At 33.3% G+C, this 18,799-nt stretch overlaps 1 protein-coding gene across 2 annotated transcripts in view; it reads right to left on the bottom strand.

Moving 5' to 3' along the window:
• Positions 1 to 18,799, bottom strand: part of LOC149080286 (protein phosphatase 1 regulatory subunit 12B-like) — a 423,274-nt gene that overhangs the window by 218,560 nt on the left and 185,915 nt on the right. For both annotated transcript variants that reach the window (XM_089239417.1, XM_089239418.1), the window contains exon 13: positions 14,647 to 14,787. In XM_089239417.1, coding sequence (XP_089095543.1) covers positions 14,647 to 14,787 — 141 coding nt within the window. The remainder of the gene's footprint in view (positions 1 to 14,646; positions 14,788 to 18,799) is intronic.

Genomic DNA, 18,799 nt, shown 5'->3' with positions numbered 1-18,799 from the left:
TTTCTTCAAATTTTGATTTCATCAGTATGCGACCCACTTATATGCAGCTGGGGTCCCATATACTCGCTTCTTCAAGCATCCAAAAGTGGGGTCCATGAGCTCAGACAAGAAAAATACTTTGACTATTATTATATACTGAATCTTATTCTAAAGTCCCAAGATGAAAAATGCAACGTCCTCATACGGTTACAAAATAATTAAACTAGCCAGCGATATTAGAGTAAAAAAAATTGCAAAACACGGGTGACAAAAAAATGTATGGCGAGTCCTTCGAAAAAAAGTTTGTTTACAACATGTTTGCTTGTAAACATGAAATCGCTGCCACAACCCACTGCGGAAAAACGATTGTTAAATAATTAGTAGTAGTTGTAGGCTTCAAACGGCATCCCGATTGGTTAGAGATCTGTTACTCTCGAAACCAAAAATTTTCTCCCCCTCTAACAACTGTTTCACGTCCCGTGACCTTAAGGACTGGTAGTACATAGTACCTCTTAACTACTAGTAGTTGAAGCGGTCCTTAGCTTCAGTCCTCCGACCGGTAGTTCATTAGGACTAGTAGTTACTAAGGACAGCAGAGATAGTTCACCCCCTGGACTTGTGGGGTGTCGCATTGTCCTGCTGAAATTGACCAAGTCCGTCGGAATGCACAATGGACATGAATGGCTGCAGGTGATCAGACAGGATGCTTACATACCTGTCACACCTGTCAGAGTCGTATCTAGATGTATCAGGGATCCCATATCATGCCAACTGCACACGCCCCATACCATCACAGAGCCTCCACCAGCTTGAACAGTCCCCTGTTGACATGTAGGGTCCATGGATTCATGAGGTTGTCTCCAAACCCGTACACATCCATCAGCTCGAAGCAATTGGAACTGAGACTCATCAGACCAGGCAACGTGTTTCCAGTCCTCAACAGTCCAATGTCGGTGTTGTCGGGCCCAGGCGAGGCGTAAAGCTTTGTGTCGTGCAGTCATCAAGGGTACACGAGTGGGCCTTCGGCTCCGAAAGCCCATATCAATGATGTTTCTTTGAATGGTTCACACGCTGACACTTGATGGCCCAGCATTGAAATCTGCAGGAATTTGAGGAAGGGTTTCACGTCTGTCACGTTTAATGATTCTCGTCAGTCGTCGTTGGTCCCGTTCTTGCATGATCTTTTTCCGGCCGCAACGATGTCGTAGATTTAATTTTTTACCGGATTCCCGATATTCACGGTACACTCGTGAAATGGTCGTACGTGAAAATCCAAAATTTCATCGCTACCTCGGAGATGCTATGTCCCATCTCTCATGCGCAGACTATAACACCACGTTCAAACTCACTTAAATCTCAATAACCTGCCATTGTAGCAGCAGTAACCGATCTAACAACTATGCCAGACACTTGTTGTGTTATATAGGCATTGCCGACCGCAGCGCCGTACTCTGATTGGTTCCATATCTCTTTATTTGCATACACATGCCTGTACCAGTTTTTTTGGCTCTTCAGTTTATATTGTTTATTTGCTTTTCAATGTATATATTGTTTATTTGCTTTTCAATGTATATATTGTTTATTTGCTTTTCAATGTATATATTGTTTATTTGCTTTTCAATGTATATATTGTTTATTTGCTTTTCAATGTATATATTGTTTATTTGCTTTTCAATGTATATATTGTTTATTTGCTTTTCAATGTATATATTGTTTATTTGCTTTTCAATGTATATATTGTTTATTTGCTTTTCAATGTATATATTGTTTATTTGCTTTTCAATGTATATATTGTTTATTTGCTTTTCAATGTATATATTGTTTATTTGCTTTTCAATGTATATATTGTATATCTGAATGAACATTGTATTATCTGTGTAAGCTATGTATATTTTATCACTTTCTTCTGTTTGTATAATGTAGTTTTTTATTATGATTAAGATATTAAATATGATTTGTTTAAACTTTATTCTTTTGATATGTTGTATATTTTTTGTATGATCTCAGCCTCATAATCTCATTTTGTTCCAGAAGCAGCATAATGAAGTGTTTTTAATGACTTCATAACAATTATACTTAAGCCAGAATGATACTCATTGAAGGTAAGTACGAGTTGAAATGGTATAAACTAAACTTTTTCAATTAGACTTATGTGAGTTATATAAATGAGTATGTGTGAAAACATTTCTAGGAATGAAAGATAAATTTTATTCACGTTAGAACTGGTGTATAAGAAACCGGTGTAAAGGAAAACCAAAAGGTAATTTCATTTAGGAGGGACCCGGTTTTATTGAAAAGGACCGATTTTTCTCAATACCCTGAGTCCCGGAACCCAGGTTGTTGAGAACCCAGTGTCAGTAAAGTGTATTGCTGATGAGGCAGACATTTATTTAGCATTATTGAACCACAGAAACATTCCAAGGGAAGATTTGGGTTCTCCAGCTCAAAGACTACAGGACCATAGGAGAATTGATAAAAACAGAAAAATTGCTAAAGCCACAGCTGATCCAGAATGTCAACCAGAAGCTCACAGCTCGAATAAATCAAGATAAAGAATATAGAGATATAAGGACAAATCCCAGCCAGAGTTTTCAGAGGGGCAACAAGTGCTGGTTCGAAAGGGTCACAGAAACTGGTGTCCAGCCAAAATCGTATCTGGTGGTCGGAGTACAAGATCCAGAGTACATCGTCCAAACATTAGATGGAGAGACCTACAGAAGAAACTCTTGGTTTCTATACCCAAACACCACAGTGTGTGAAGAAAATGTACCAGAAGAGGCAGAAGTTGTTTCAGAATCTAATAATGATTTGGGTTTGGAAGATTCGACTGAGAACACTCGTGAAAGAGATAGCTCTAGGGATGTGATCCTGCCTGCAAAAGTCTTCCAATCGACCGCACAAAACTTGTTATCAAAGAACAGTGAAAAACTATGATAACATTTTGATGTGTGTTCTTGTAATGGCATATTTATATATGTTGTACATGATTTTTTTTTTTCAAGTATTTAACAGTGTTATACAATTTTATGCAATTGCTTTATACATATTGTCATGCAAAAAAAAGATAGAGACTAGCTATTGTAAAGGCTAGACACGCATGTAAGAGCATTGTTGTTGTTGTTAAGACTTGGAGCTGGCTGGGCATGGTTGTATATATCGGTGTTAAAGGATAGTATTAAAACAATAAACATAAAAATTTCATTATAAGAAAAATGTGGTGCATATTTTATTAGTTGTGATGGAAGATTGTCTATATACCAGAGGAAGAACAATAATTTTATGGTATAAGAAAAAATGATTTGTATGTTTTAAGACCAATGTATAATCTTAAAGGTAATTCAAATAAGAACTTTTATGTTAATGAATTGGTAATAAACAGTTGTTGTATTATTAAAGATAGGCCAGTTTTTGGAATTAGTTCCACCGACTAAAGAACAAATTATTGGATGTAGATAAGTTTACACCACAAAATTAAATGAAAGAAAGGATATTGTTAAGTATAAAGCCTGCTTAGTGGCCAAAGGTTTTGAACAAACAAAAGGGGAATCACATAATGAAGTCTATATCCCAGTGGTTAATTTCAACATTATTCGATTTTTTTTACTTTATTGGTATGCATGCTTGGTTGGTTACATTATCAGTTAGATGTAAAAAATGTGCATCTGTATACAAAATTATCCAACATTATTTTTATGTCACAACCCTAAGGATATGTAGATAACAATAAGAAAAATTATGTATGTCTGTTAAAAAGAGCTTTGCATGGTGTACATCAAAGTGGTAGAGAATGGTATTTAGAACAGGATACAATGTTAAAAGAAATGGACTTTATGAAATGTAAATGGTGCAATTGTCTATGCAGGAGATAAACTGTATTATAGTGATATTATTGTGTATGATAATTATTAGTGATAACTATTATTAGCGTATGTTGATGATATAATATTTTTTGGAAAGACTAAGCAAGCTATAGATGAAGCTATCACTTGTATTAGGTTTCAAATTTGAATTAAAAATGTGGGTAAAACCAAAAAACTTTTAAGAAACTTGTGGTTTCTTAGCCATTCATCAGTATTCATATTCTGATAAAATATGGAAAATGTTCTCTAAGTATAATTTAAAATTATAAACATTACCGATTGCCAAAAGTCAAATCCTATTTGTCCATCAAATGAATATGAGATCAAAGAGATTTCAAAAAATTTCCATAAAGAAATATTTTAGGTTGTCTTTCATTTATTACACTTAGAACCAGACCAGACATCTGTTATGCAGTGAATATTTTATTTCAATTTCAAGAAAACCCAGGAATTAAACATTGGAATTGTTTATTAAAATTATTAGGATATATATCATACACAAAGAATTATAAATGAAACTTGTCAAAAATCAGAAGTATTAATAAGGATTGTTTTTCTGATTCAGATTTTGCAGCCAGTAGAGATGACAAGATCTCTATGGGAGGTATACTGATTTTAACTAGCAGATCTCCCATTTTTTGGTGCACCTTCAAGTATAAGTCTGTAAGCCTGCCTAGAGATGTGAGGTGAGAATATTCTCGGAGAACGAGAATATTCTCCTCTCCTGGATGTAAAAATTGGAGAACAATCAAGAATATTAATTTTTCTTTTAAATAATTTACATTTTTTTACTAATTTTGTTTATATTGTGAAATATAAATCAGTTTTTGAAACATTTACAACAAAACAATTTTTGGTATAATCACTCCCCAATGACAACTTTTTGTTCGAGAATATTCTCCAGGTCATGATGAGAGGTTTTAAATTTTGGTTACAAAGATTTTAGAAACCATTAAATTAAAACATTAAAAAATTATTTTAAAATTAGATAAATTTTCAGAAATAAGTTCGCAACAAATCAAAGTTGATTGATAAAGGAAGTAATTATACAATCATCTTCATTCTAAGAAGATACAGAACTGTTGTTTTTTCAATGCACATACATTTAAATTCTGTATCACACATTTCTTTAAAAGTTGTGCAATTCAGCACTGTTGGTTTAATTTTCTTGCTTTCAAACTTTAATATTGTGGTCTACAAACTTTAATATTGTGGTCTACAAATTTCAATATACCCATCTTCTTGACGGGAAGAGAGACAGGGACATTCTCCTCACAGTAGTCTCAAAGGACCAGGGTTGTAAAAAACCCAGTGTTTTTTTGGGCAAAATGGGGAAAATTGAATTTTCTTTTTCCACAACCACAAAATATCTAATTTAAACATGTGTACATCTTACATTATGCCTAAATATATATTTTTAGTGCACGTTAAACTATGTATTTGATTAATAAAAATAAGAGAATAATTGTTCACTTACAGCCCAGGTGGGATTTTTGGGCAAAATGGGAGGAAAATTGAATTTTCTTTTTCCACAACTTCAAAATATGTAACTTAAACATGTATGTACAACATGTGGGTTGAAAAAAAAATGAAGTTTCATTTTCAAATTGCTATAGTGCGGAAAAGTTGCCTCTTTTAATAAGAAGAAAAACAACATAAAAAATTTTAAGATCAGTTGATATCTTCCGGTCGCGCATAGTACTTGAAGATTATGAAAATTGACAAAACTGAACATTTTTCTTAATTTTTTAATATTACTTAAAATTTTACGATTGACATGCAAAAATTTGTTATGCTTATTTTATGGTTCAATAAAGTAAAATAAATTAAAACATCATTGATATTTCAATGTTTATCGGTCGCGCAATGTGTTCGAAAAACTGGAATTGACTAAATTTTTGCAAGTTTCATTGTGCAAAAGTTAGACTTTAAACATGAACACTTGGAAAAGAAACAATAGAAGAAACTGTAAAGCAGTAAATCCTAGTCAATTTTGGTAACTATAATGTAAAGTGCATATGCTCTCCTACTTTGGATGGTTGATTGGATAGAGTGTAGGTGAAACTCAATGTGCAGCCACCTCTTCATGGTAAATTCTGGGTCATTTTGTTCTGACAAAGCATGAAAAGAGCTGTACAATGAAACTTGCAAAAATTTGGTCAATTCCAGTTTTTCGAACACATTGTGCGACCGATAAACATTGCAATATCAATGATGTTTTAATTTATTTTACTTTATTGAACCATAAAATAAGCATAAGAAACTTTTGCACATCGATCATCAAATTTTAAGTAATATTAAAAAAATTTAGGAAAAATGTTCAATTTTGTCAATTTTCATAAACTTCAAGTACAATGCATGACCGGAAGATGTCAATCGATTTTAAATTTTTTTCCGCACTATAGCGATTTGAAAATAAAATATTTTTTTTCAACCCACCGTAATGCACATCCTTTATGTGTACATCTTATATTATGTCTAAGTATACATTTTTGGTGAATGTTAAACTATGTATTTGATCAATAAAATTAACCATGATTATAAGTAAGGGAATAATTGTTCACACACAAACACACCCACTTCTGTGTAATTATATCTGAACCTTCAGTTGTATGCAGAACTGCAGCAAGAAAATTGTTTGTGGTAAAATAAATGAATTTGGAGATAATGAAAATTCTGAGAAATCAGAATGGTGCCTGAATTTTTTTTTTCTCCAAATTTTTCAGACCCCGCAGAAAATGTAACCAAAAGTGTCCTGATAAGTCAAAAATAAAACCTTTCAGCTATGTAACCAGAACCACAGTTTTTTTTTTATAATTGAATCCAAACTTTCAGGAGCTTAAGTCTCTCTCTCATGCTTCTCTTTTTCTTAAATTCCTCACTGTTAAAGAATATCCCTACTTCATTAAATTAAATTCTGAAATATTTTTAAAGGAGCAGTGATAATTAAAAAATGATCTGGCTAAGAGGAGGAGATAAGTCATTCTGAGGATTCATTACTCTGGAGGTGTTTTCCACTTGTCCAAATTAGCCATTTTTGGGAACTTAAAACCACAGAATAACTTGAATTATCATTAAACATAAATGTCAATAACATTATTATACATTAATTTCACTTCATACAAGAAACCTGTCATGTATAGCAACAGACCTAAAGAATGCCTTCATCTGGCTGACGATTTTAACAGGCAAATTTTCTGGGTCGGGCAGCATCTTGACTTATTACCAGCATCTTGAAAAATCAAGCTAAGGCTTATTTTCTGCTTAGGTGTTATTTTCACATAAGAAAAACTATACTTTTTGTTCTGTTTCAATTGAAGATGTTCGTTGCCAATGTTCAATTCAAGAATCCCACAGTTATTTTCTTTTCATTATAAGATAATGTTATTTTTGTCTCTTGATATTTCAGTTATAAAAGTCTGATGTACCTGTATAAAACTTATAAAAAAGTATTGCAAAAACATGTAAATATTTTTTGAATGAAAATTCAGTTTACATACATTGGTTCGCTTCTTCACAGATGCTTCAATTTATTTATACAAAGATTTGTGTGTGTGAAAAATTGTGTATTATAAATAAATTTCTGTAGGTATGCTTATCACATATATCAGGTATATTTTTTAAACTAAGGTCCATGGTTACAATTTTCTGTTTGTGATTTCTTGTAAAATATTTTAATATGTGGATCTCATACCTAAATGATTACATAAAAAAGGTAGAAGAATTATAAAAAGGGTGTTTGTGATTCCAAGAAGTTATTTATTATCACATTTTTGTTCCTAAAAAATCATTAAAAAATATTTCAAAATATACTAAACACTGCACTATGCAGCAATTTTTGGAATACATAAACTAAGCTCAAACTAAAATTTTAACCTGAAAGTAACACATTTTCTTCAAAAACAAACAATATTCCCTAAAAAAACCCATTTTCCCCAAAAAAAAACCCGGGTTTTTTAGCCTAAAAAACCCAGCCCGGGGGGGGGGGAATGGGTATCTACCCGGGGGAGCAAATTTGACAACCCTGCAAAGGACTACTATTATAAATTACTAGAGAATATTCTTATCAAAAATAATAATTATTATTCTCAAGTTATTTATTGAAATTATTTATTACAATACATGTTACTACATATATTCTTGATAATATACTCTCTGGGAAGATTTCGGTAACTGAAGAATATTCTCATCGAGGAGAATATCCTCTGGTAGGACTATTATTAATAACTTCAGAATAGTTCTTATTTTCTGTAAGAATATTCCCCAGTAATTTATGAAAGTAGTCCTTCCAGAGAATATTTTCAAGGATATTATATGTAACTATATTATAAATAAGAGGAGAATATTATCATCAAGAACTTATAAGAATATTGTGAAGTTATTTATAATAGTAGTCCTAGCAGAGAATATTCTCGAATATTCTCCTCGATGAGAATATTCTCCGAAAGATTATTCTCGAGAATTTTACATCTCTAAGCCTGTCAACAATGAAAGTAGAATATATTTTACCCCCAAAGCAGAATGTGCCAAAATGTCGCAGAACAATTAGTGCTACTGCAGAACAATTTGGAAGAATTTTAAGAAAAAGTGCAACAAAAAAAACACTATTACATGTATGGGGATTTTTACCGCAGAACATCTCCAGTCAGCTGAGCGCTCATCGCAGAACAGTGCTAAACATTCTGCTTTGGGGTATTTCACTTACTAAATTTTATAAAGAGGCAATTTAAATAAAAAATATAGTCAAAGAATGTAGACCAATAAAGTTAAAAAAGACAATGTAATTTACTATGTGATAATCAGGCTGCAACAGATTTTTCAAACTCTTCGTTAGAGACCCACAGGACAAAGCACATAGACATTTAAATATCACTTCCTCAGAAACCTTGTTTGAGAGATAAGCACTTCAACTTTAAATTTAACAACAGCAACAAAATATGGCAGATATATTTACAAAGCCAATGACTAGAGAAGCAAAAAAACAATTTTTGTAATAAAATGTCTTTGAATGTATTCATATAATGTTTTTGTAATATTATATTTGACATGTTTTCTATATCTGTAAAATTTACTGCATGTGTTATTTGAATTGTGTTTATATATATATATTTTGTACCAATTTACATGTAGGAGGGGGAATGTCAGGGAATTTTTTATGCAAATTGAAGAACTCGACCGCAACCGAATCAGATGATCCGATATGCAAATTATGACGTGATCCCACATGGTGGTTGTGTATATATATACTTTTGTGGATCCTACAATGTGTGTGTAAGTTTAATGTTGACGTTGATTTTATCAATATGTCTTGTGGACATGTAATGAACTTTAATATCTCATTGACTTCAAGTAGAGGTCAATATGCTTTTGCTAAATAAACCAGTTAATTTACCGATGATTATTTTTTGTATTATTTTCATCTCTACTAGCTCATAACCCACACTTTGCTAACACTTTCACAGCTACCTATCTGCGTTTGAAGACAGCGTGTCTATGGCTTAAATTCACTTGGTTTCCCACAAGATTGCACATGCGCCTTGGCGAAATATTAGGACTGGATTGCCGGACGCGCGTCCAAATTATCACAATTCTTGTTGCCTAGGCTTTCAGTATGTATGTGTATATTTTGAAGAGAAGTCAAGTAATTCATATTCTTGTTTCAGTAATGCATGCTTTAGCAGTGATAGATACTTCAGGGAAAATTTTGAATGGACTTAAATTTTTGAAGGAAATTTATTCAAAATTATCCATTCTAACCATTTTTGGCAAAATTTTCAGCATTTTAAGGGGAAAAATTACCCCTTATATTACATAGTCTGTTTTTAGTCCTGCTTCGTTTCCAAAATTTCTGCTCCAAAAATTGAAGTTTGCTGCTCCAAAATGGATGCGTGGCACTTGCATCACTGCTAGTTATAAAGCACAGAGTACAGTATATACTGTAAATATAACAACATGTGAGAAGCCCTGGAAAACCTATGTGCTGCTGCGCAGAAAAAGAACAAGATGTGTGAGCGTGTGAAAATCTTGTCCTTGAAATGATTGCATGGTGTTGTGCCTAAAAGAAAACATAAAATACTCCCATCCTCATGGATGAAACACACCTATATATATATATTGTGGTGTTATCACGAGAAGAGTTATCAGAATACCCATTATAGAGGGGGTTCATTTTGGTGCAGGGAAAAGATAAGAATTATCCCAGGTTGCTAGTACGCTGTCTTCGAACAAATATAGTTTTCATTGCTAAGTTGTTTCTGCTGTTTTGTCAGTAGCATACATGTGCTTTGAACTTCGAGTTCACTGTACAAAAAATTCCTTATGCATTTTTAAGTTTTTCATTTTCATGACACTTCAAGACTAGTTTTTAAGAGGATGGATTCATCCTTTAGAAAGAAAGACCATAGACAATAACGTGGGGGTTTGTGAAAACGTAGCAGAATCGGTGAACTTCTGATACTTTTTTCACTAACACAGAAACATGCTGCTGCTTCTTTGGCTACAATTTTTTTTTTATAATTGCATTTATAATTTTATTAACTTCTCATTAATGGTTTTTTTTTATAAATTCAGAAACTTTCTCTCACCCAATATTTTTGTTCTCTGTTAAACAAGGAGAGTAAGAGGGCACCTCTCCTTGTTTAACAGAGAACAAAAATAAATTTGCTTTATTAATGAAAGTAAAAAAAAAAATAATTGCTCAAATGCTATGGGTTTCATGAAATGTCTTTAAATAATAAAAATGAAAACGAAAATGAAGGATCTGAATTTGTGCAATAAATTGAATTTCGTGCAGAAAGATTTGTATTCGGCCTGGAGACCCAGCAGGATCACTGTATTATACTTACCTGCTAAAACCATTGGGAATGTTTTATACCTGTGGGTTTTTGGCTATAGCTTGATGCATGAAGTTCCAAATTTTAAATAAATGCTGGAGTGCTCGATCCCTTCTGCGGGATACTGTGGGGGGCTCGAGCATCCAATGTTTACATCATGGCTTCTACATCCTGTGGCACGGACCCTAGGCCAGGATCTTTGGTGGGCCCATGATAAATTTTTCATGCAAAGCTATTTAGTGAATTTGTAGTGCAGAAAAAAAATGAAAATTTTCCCAGACTGGAGCTGTGTCAGCTCCACATTTGTTGAGGGGGGGGGGGCCATGGTTTACGTTACAGAAACTCTGAGATGACAATGCCATTATTGAATGTGAGGTGATTGTGCTTTTAGGAAGCAAAATAGCTCTGAAGATGCCAAACAAGGAAGCCCAGTTGCTAATGTACTATTCTTGATGCGCAATCGCTTTACTTAAAAAAAAAACCAATAGAATTGCAACTTGACGTAGGCAATGTGCTTCTTGTGATCGGCAGCCTATACAAAGGCAACAACAGGCAAAATGCCCAATGACGTGGCAGAGAAAATATGTCCTTAAAAAATATGGATGCAATATATATTACATCCATTTCAGTTATATTATATTATAATATAACTGAAATACACAAACCCAAAATAAGAGCAATTATCACGAAAAACCTAATACACACTAAAATAAAACTAATAAAAAACTAACAATTGTGATACAATATAATACACTGCCCATAAAAAATTATGGTTGTCTTATATAAGTTTATGAATAGCTTCTTGATTCATCTCATATTATAAACTTTGTATTTTTTTTAATGTATCAATTGTGATAGTAGACACTAGGGAGTAAGCTATTTCATTTATTCACAACCTTGTTAGAGGAAAAATTCCCTGTGACACCACAACCTGGAGTTGTCCCTAACTAATTGATACTGGTGTCTAATTGTTGAAACACTTGATTGATGTTGTATCATAATAATAATAATTTCATTTACATAAAGCCCATTGAAATATGGTGAATAACTCATGGTCCATACAATTAATATTGTTGAAAATTTTTAAAACTCCAAGCATACTCCCCTGACACCCGAGTTCTTCCAATGTTCTGAAAAATTGAGTCTGTCTTCATAGCTCAACCCCCTGTGTACACAACGAGAGCGTGCATGGCTCTTCTCTGCATGCCATCAACAGAGTCTATGTCCATCTGTAAGTATGGTCTTTAGAATCCCACATCATACTCCAGTCCAGGAAGAACTAAGCCCCCAAAAAGTGGAAGGATAACTTTAGGAGAATGAGAAAACACCTTTTTCAAGAATGAAACTGAGCATTCCATTTGCTTTTTTAACCACTACGAACAATGTTCATAAAATCCAAGCCACTTGTCAATGAGAACCCCCAAATCAATGATCCTATTGTATTCGGAATAATATTATCATTTAATTCGTAAGTGAAATGTGGGTTGTTTGAATCAAAATGAGTGACCATATACATGTCAACACTGAAAGTCATGCTTCATTCATTTGCCAATGCTGCGATCGTATTCAAGTTTGTCTGGAGCAACTCGCTTGGGGGTGGGATGCAGTTTAGACCCCTTCAGAAAGTCGCCAACTGTGGCACCTCGGAAAAGTTTGTTTACCTTCAGCCTCAACTGGATTATACTGTCTTCTCGGTCTGCTAGGGCTTTATTCCTGCTTAGTGAAATATTCTTGCCATGTATCCTGCTTAATGAAATAATATTGCCATGTTTCTGGTTGTGGTGCAAACAGAGTTGATAGTTACAGTCCGGGGGCAGGGACCCCCCTTTAATGGCCGGAGGAGCAAAGCGACGTCCGAGCATAGCGAGGCGGCCAAGCCCGAACGAAGTTCGGCCTACAGGTGCAGCCACTGATTTGCATATTCGCATGCACTTGTTAGCGATTGGACGAAACGTTTTCTGCGCTAATGCATTGCTGAATTACGTGTCATTCCACTTCCATCGCGCGTTGTTGCAGGATGTTCAGCTCGCAGTCGCATTTCAGCACCGATTTTTTAAATTCTTGACAGTGTTAAATAGCTTCTGTTGGGCCGATGCCTAGTAACTTCAACCACTTCGATTTTAATTTCGTATTGTCGCGATGTATTTTTAAAATTCGGTAGTATGAATTTACCGCCCGCATAATTCCGTTGGATTATTTTGATTTATTACGCGCATTTTGAGTTACGTGTTTATGTGCTAAGGATAATTTCACGTGCATGTGCTCCAAGGATTATATTTCTCTTTCTAATGGATTATTGCTGTGCCGTTCAGGATGGGGAAAAAAACAGGTGAGCGGTAAATAAAAAACTTTTTTTATTTCCCTTTCTCTGGGTTACATTAGACTCGGCACTGCTTGGCGCCATGGCGCCAAAGCAGTGCCAAGAACGGTGCTTATACTGCTTTTTCACCACAACGTGCTCTTTTAGAAAAACTAGGAAATTTTAACAAGTTTTTAGAAATAGTTCAAATTCTGCCTTGGTTGCCTATTTATATTTTTGATGAATGTTGCAAAATTTAATATGGAATTCGCAAGTATATAAAAATTTCTTCCTTGAGATGTTTGTTTATTATGAAGTCTGATAATTTTTTTCGAATTTGTTACAAATGGTTGATCACAAGTAATTTATACTTTATTGAGCAAGGTATTTGTTTTTGAATAAAAGTAATTGTATCTATTTGAGGTTCTATCCTCGTTATTTGTGAGAAATAAATTATGGTTTTTAGCCATAAAAACTATTTTATACACATAAATTTGCCCTAGATCAAGTGTAACGATTTCTTATTTAAGTAGATTTGCATTATTATTTTACATTTTAAATGATTATAGGTGTTAATTAACTTCTTGATGTTATCATGGTAGGCACTTCCACACACTGTTACAGCATAAGTTACTCTTGATTGGATGCACGCATGGAAAACTGTTTCAAGGCCAGGATTACACTATAAAAGTTTGAGAAAAGATTTTTACAAAACTTTAAAAAACAACAACCAATAGGTCTATTGGTTACATTCACTTTAATGTAACCGATAGGTTGATTGGTTGCATTTTCAAGTTTTATGAAAGAACATTTCTAAAACTTTTATAGTGTAATGCAGGTCTTCAGTACTTCTCGACTTATAATGTATCTTAGTCTATATAAAGCTGCAATTTGTTTTCCCATCTTATTACAAACATTAATTGAATGATCATGCTGTCAAATAAATGTTTTTTCTACTTATTATTGGTCTTTTTATTCCACTCGATGTCACATCCTTCATAAATATTTCTGCGATTTTCACTGACTAAAAATGGTTTGCAATACCATGTTCTATGGCAATTTTTTCCTTCTTCATGCTTAATATCAGTTCTCTGAGTCTGTATATATACATACATGTATAGAAAAATTGACATTATGAAAATTTAATTTTTGTCAAAACTCACCAATACCATAGGCAGCTGTAATGTGCAGTGTAGTGGAAAAACATTGTTAAAGTTCCATTTTAAAATGTGAAAAAATTAATTGTGTGAACTGGAAGGAGAAAGCAAAAAATATGAACATTGAAAATTTCAAAAAGAAATAAATTGAACAATTCAAAAATGAAAAATTCAAATAGGAATTCAAAATTGAAAAAGTCAGACAATGTCTAGGACTCTCATCGGGGGGGGGGGGGGGGGGCACCCTGACATTGGCTTAACACAGAACGTTTCTGAGAGCATTTCTTGGCCTCCATAGCCTAAATAGATGCTCGATCCCCCGACGATCTTTGGTGTAACCGGTCTGAATCCTTGTGGGGGGCATGAAAGAATCACTATACAGAATTAACAATAAATTGTATCAATTCGTCAAGTCCATAACTGAACCTCACACATGAATAAAATGACTGGTGTAAAAAAACTGAAAAATTAGAACTACATTAATGTTATGTATGCATAGACGATATTTTTATATTCACCTCATCAGCTATAGAATAGGCACGATTGTCTTCAGTTTTTTTTGAATTATTTCCATCTATTTCACCTTCAGCTCTTTCAGCCTCAGTCTTTTTGATAATGAACTGCAATTCGGCTGTTTTAACATCTTCCAATAAAACGCCCTAGAAAAATAAACCACAAATTGATTCCAAATGTACATATCTCACTTCGTTCAGATACCACATGCCTGAGAATAGTTGCATTAGTTTTCTTACAATGACTTCTTCATAGTATGAAAACTAAACATTATAACATCATGATAATAATGTTAGTATAATGAATAATACCATTATAATCTTGTTTATAAAAAATTATAATGATATAATTATGCTGTTATAAAAAAAATTAATAAATTGACATTAACAAAAATTGATTTTGAAAAATTAAATGGAATGTCAGATATTGTTTTGAAATTTTAAATACACAATATGCTTGAAGTCTTCAATTTTTTTTTTATTTCTATATCACACAGAGTCAGCGAAATGAAGTCCAAGAACTTAATTTTACCTGAGAACTAAGAAAAACCACTTTTTTCTTAACACCGAAAAAACAGGAGTTATTATAGTTTTGGAAGAAAAAATACTGATATACGAGCTTAATACTTCATGACATAGATAAAATCTAGCAATGATGCATAAATACACACATAGAGAGATAGATATAAACAGTTTAATGCAAAATACAAAAAAAAAAAAATCCACAACAAATAAAGTTATGCTCCTCTGGCTCTTAGTTGCTGATATATATAAATAATCAGTTTTAAAAGTTTAGACACAGTATAAAAATTTGATTTTGTAGGAAACTACTGAGTAAAATAAAAATCATTTGAATTGTATAAACATGTGAAATATTTTTGAGCATGATCTAGAAATTCAGAAATATTTTTCGGTGTGTGTGCTTAAATTTATGGCACACACTTTTCTTTCATATTTTGGTATACTTTGTATATACAGTGAAACCTGTCTAAGACGGATACTGCAAGCGACAGAAACCTGTCTTTAACAGAATAAAAATATAGGCTGTTCAATGAAGAGTGCTTTGATTTGCAACTTCAAAAAGTGGAAATATGTCTAAAACACATTGTTTCATACACAGGTTTCACTGTATATATATTCAAATTTCCAAAATTTTGTACTATGTATATTTGGTTTTGTGTGTTTAAATACCATATTCACTCATATTTCCCGGCATACTACAAAATTTGAATCACAGATTCTGAAAAATTCTTAAATATCTTTATTATGAAAATCCATCCAATTTTTTGAATGCATACTGCTCCATAGTAAACCTTGGTTTTCCTGGCAGGCCAGGAACGAACCAACCCAACATTCAACAATCTGGTTCTCTCGAGTTTGTGAAGTCTGGCAGCATGTGGGCTAATCTATTTATTTATACAATATTGTTGGCCCTAGGGCCTATACAAGAGGATGCGATTGAAAATGACAAAGATATTGTTTGATATTAGACAAAAAACTAGTGATAGTGGGAGATTTGACAATAGAGCTTAGGAGTTTGTTCCATTCACCAATGGTATGAGGAAAGAAGCTGTATTTAAAGCAGTCAATGGAAGCAAAAATAGGTTTTATTTTAAGAGAATGATTGAGATGTAGGATGGTTTGGCTAAGATACCAGAAGTATCTATGTTGAATTGACCATGGAAAATTTTATATAACAATTCTAATCGAGAAATGAGATGCAGAGTAGAGAGAGGGAGGAGATGAAGTTTGTTTTTAAGTTCGAACACGGAAACAAAAGATGACCAGCAGTCGTGAGCATATCGAGTGGATTTATTTTGGATTGATTCGAATTTGTCTACATTACTGGGGATGTAGGGGTTCCAGACTTCAGCGGCGTAGGAAAGAATGGGGGAAATATAAGTTTGGTAACAGAGAAGTCTGATATCCAGAGTGCAGTGGAATATGGTGGGAGAATATGGTAAATAACGAGTTTTTAGTTCTTGCTGGTTTATCTAGTTTTCCATTCATTACAATTTTCTTATTGTGCCTAAACTATATTAAGGCTTGATAAATCGGCAAAAAATTTGGGTGTCAGCTAAATTTCTTAAGAGACAAATAATTTTTTCCCCTAAGGAAAAAAGTTCAAATAATTTTGTTTTTCATGTCTTAGAACAGTGTTTTTTAACTCTTGAGACATGAAAATCAATCATACAGTAAGATAATAGTCCATACGTTAAAAAATTTTACATACTAAGGTATCCATAATGCTGTTTTTAATTAGTGGATTTATGTGATATTAGTTGATAATTATTAACTAATTATTCACATAAATCGACTATTAATAAATTAATTACACACTATTCATATGATTTTAATCATATAAATAGCATGTAAATAATTGTAGCATTTAGTTTCTTACTGATCCACTGATTGCCGGAATCGGAAATCCCAAGCAATTTTTTTCTATGAATTGTCCGAAATCTAGAAACTTTAATTCAGTTTTCAACCAATCCATAACGAGGCCGATTTCCAGAATCAGAAACAGGCATGAACTATGTTTGTACACTAAGGTTTCCATTTTGCATTGTTTTTCTGTCATTTCCCATCAATGGGGCAATAGCTTTCTATACTTTGGTGGCACGACATAAGGAAGAGAAGCACTGTAAAAAAAGGCCTGGAACTTACAATTTGTCCTCACTCATCTAAATTTTTTGTTGATCGGCCCTGAAACCAGCTTTTGTGGATTTCGTGTATAAAGAACCTTTACCAGATGTGAGGAGGACCAGTGCTAAAATAATCAAGAGGCCCCTTCAGAGAGGACAGAATTTGCATATTCCCTATACTTTTCAGGTTTCCCGATTTAGAAATTCCAATATTAGACACTTGTTACTTGTCCATTGTCATGCTCTGGCCTCTGCCTTGACCGTGAGTGAGTCATCATATTCCTTCCAGTTCAGCCCAAATATTCTGTCACAACCTTCTTATTAATGGCTAAGGATACATCAATTCGATCAACAAACCTTTTAAACAGTCCAAGTTTGTCTTCTCTCGAACTCCCTCACATGCATATACAAAAAGTTATAGTTTTGGTAAAGATCATAAAGCTGGACGTGATTACAAAAAATAATAAAAATTAGTAAAATACCACAAGAAACTCAAGACCATTTTTTTTGGAAAAAACTATATATACATATATTTGAAAAACAATTTCCATTTTTTTTTTTCTGGTTTCTTTTCTTTTCTTGGTCGTTTTTTTTCTTTGAAGTTTGTAAGCACTTCAAGTTAATCAAGAAATCTGCTGTTGGAACAGATAATGCAAATAATGATCACAAATTAAATTTTTTCATAGTAATTTTACCTTGTCACAGGCTGCCTTGTCAAAATTTGCTTCATGGGCCAGCTTGTTGGCCACCCCCGATTTAATACATATAGATATATTGTGGAGAGTATAGTTAATTTTTGGATAATTTTCTCAGATTCTCTTTACATACAGGGTGCATAAGAGCATATGGTATTTTACTGGCGAACCATTGATCCTAGAGCCAGAGATGCCATTGACGCGTTATAATGCGTCAAATACCCGGAATTTCGGAAAAGGATGTGTAAAAATTTTGTTCACACGCCCTTCTCCCCAACTTTTTTCCCTTTCTTTTTTCTTCTTCTTTTTATGTATCATGATCTCCCGACCTTGAAAAACTGGTTTTACTACTTTAAACACTAATGTATTTATGTACACGCGGGTTGTTGAAGAATAAGATGAGGGATATTTGGTTGCTTCCCTGAATGCGGGGCCGTGTACAGAAGTTTCAAATTTCGGATTTTTATTACCCTGCAGATTTTCCTCCTTCCAGCTATATACGGGAAATTACGGTACTTTTGCGGCTATCGGCTGGCATTCAAAGATCGTGTTTATACGGCGTAAATTCGTCTTGTTACCTACAATATTGCGAATGCATGTTTTTTTGTTTTTTTTAAAATCATAAAAAAGATTGGAACGCCTGTTCAAATTGTAAAACCTTTCCGATATCGTGGAAAAAACCGAATCTGTAAAAACTCAACCTTGAATATCCACAGTTTTGTCATCTAGCTGATTTGTAGTATTCACAGTTTTGCATCTCAGAAATCATGGATGTGTGAGCAGAATCTGCTTTTGGAGGGGCACAAAAATCTAATTCTT

Source organism: Pholcus phalangioides, unplaced genomic scaffold (assembly GCF_987345545.1).
Source record: "Pholcus phalangioides strain wild (caught in Gottingen) unplaced genomic scaffold, Ppha-v1.0 ptg000011l_1, whole genome shotgun sequence".
Lineage (NCBI taxonomy): Eukaryota > Metazoa > Arthropoda > Arachnida > Araneae > Pholcidae > Pholcus > Pholcus phalangioides.
Note: the sequence above shows the minus strand (reverse complement) of the source record. Positions and strands in the feature narration are given on the sequence as shown.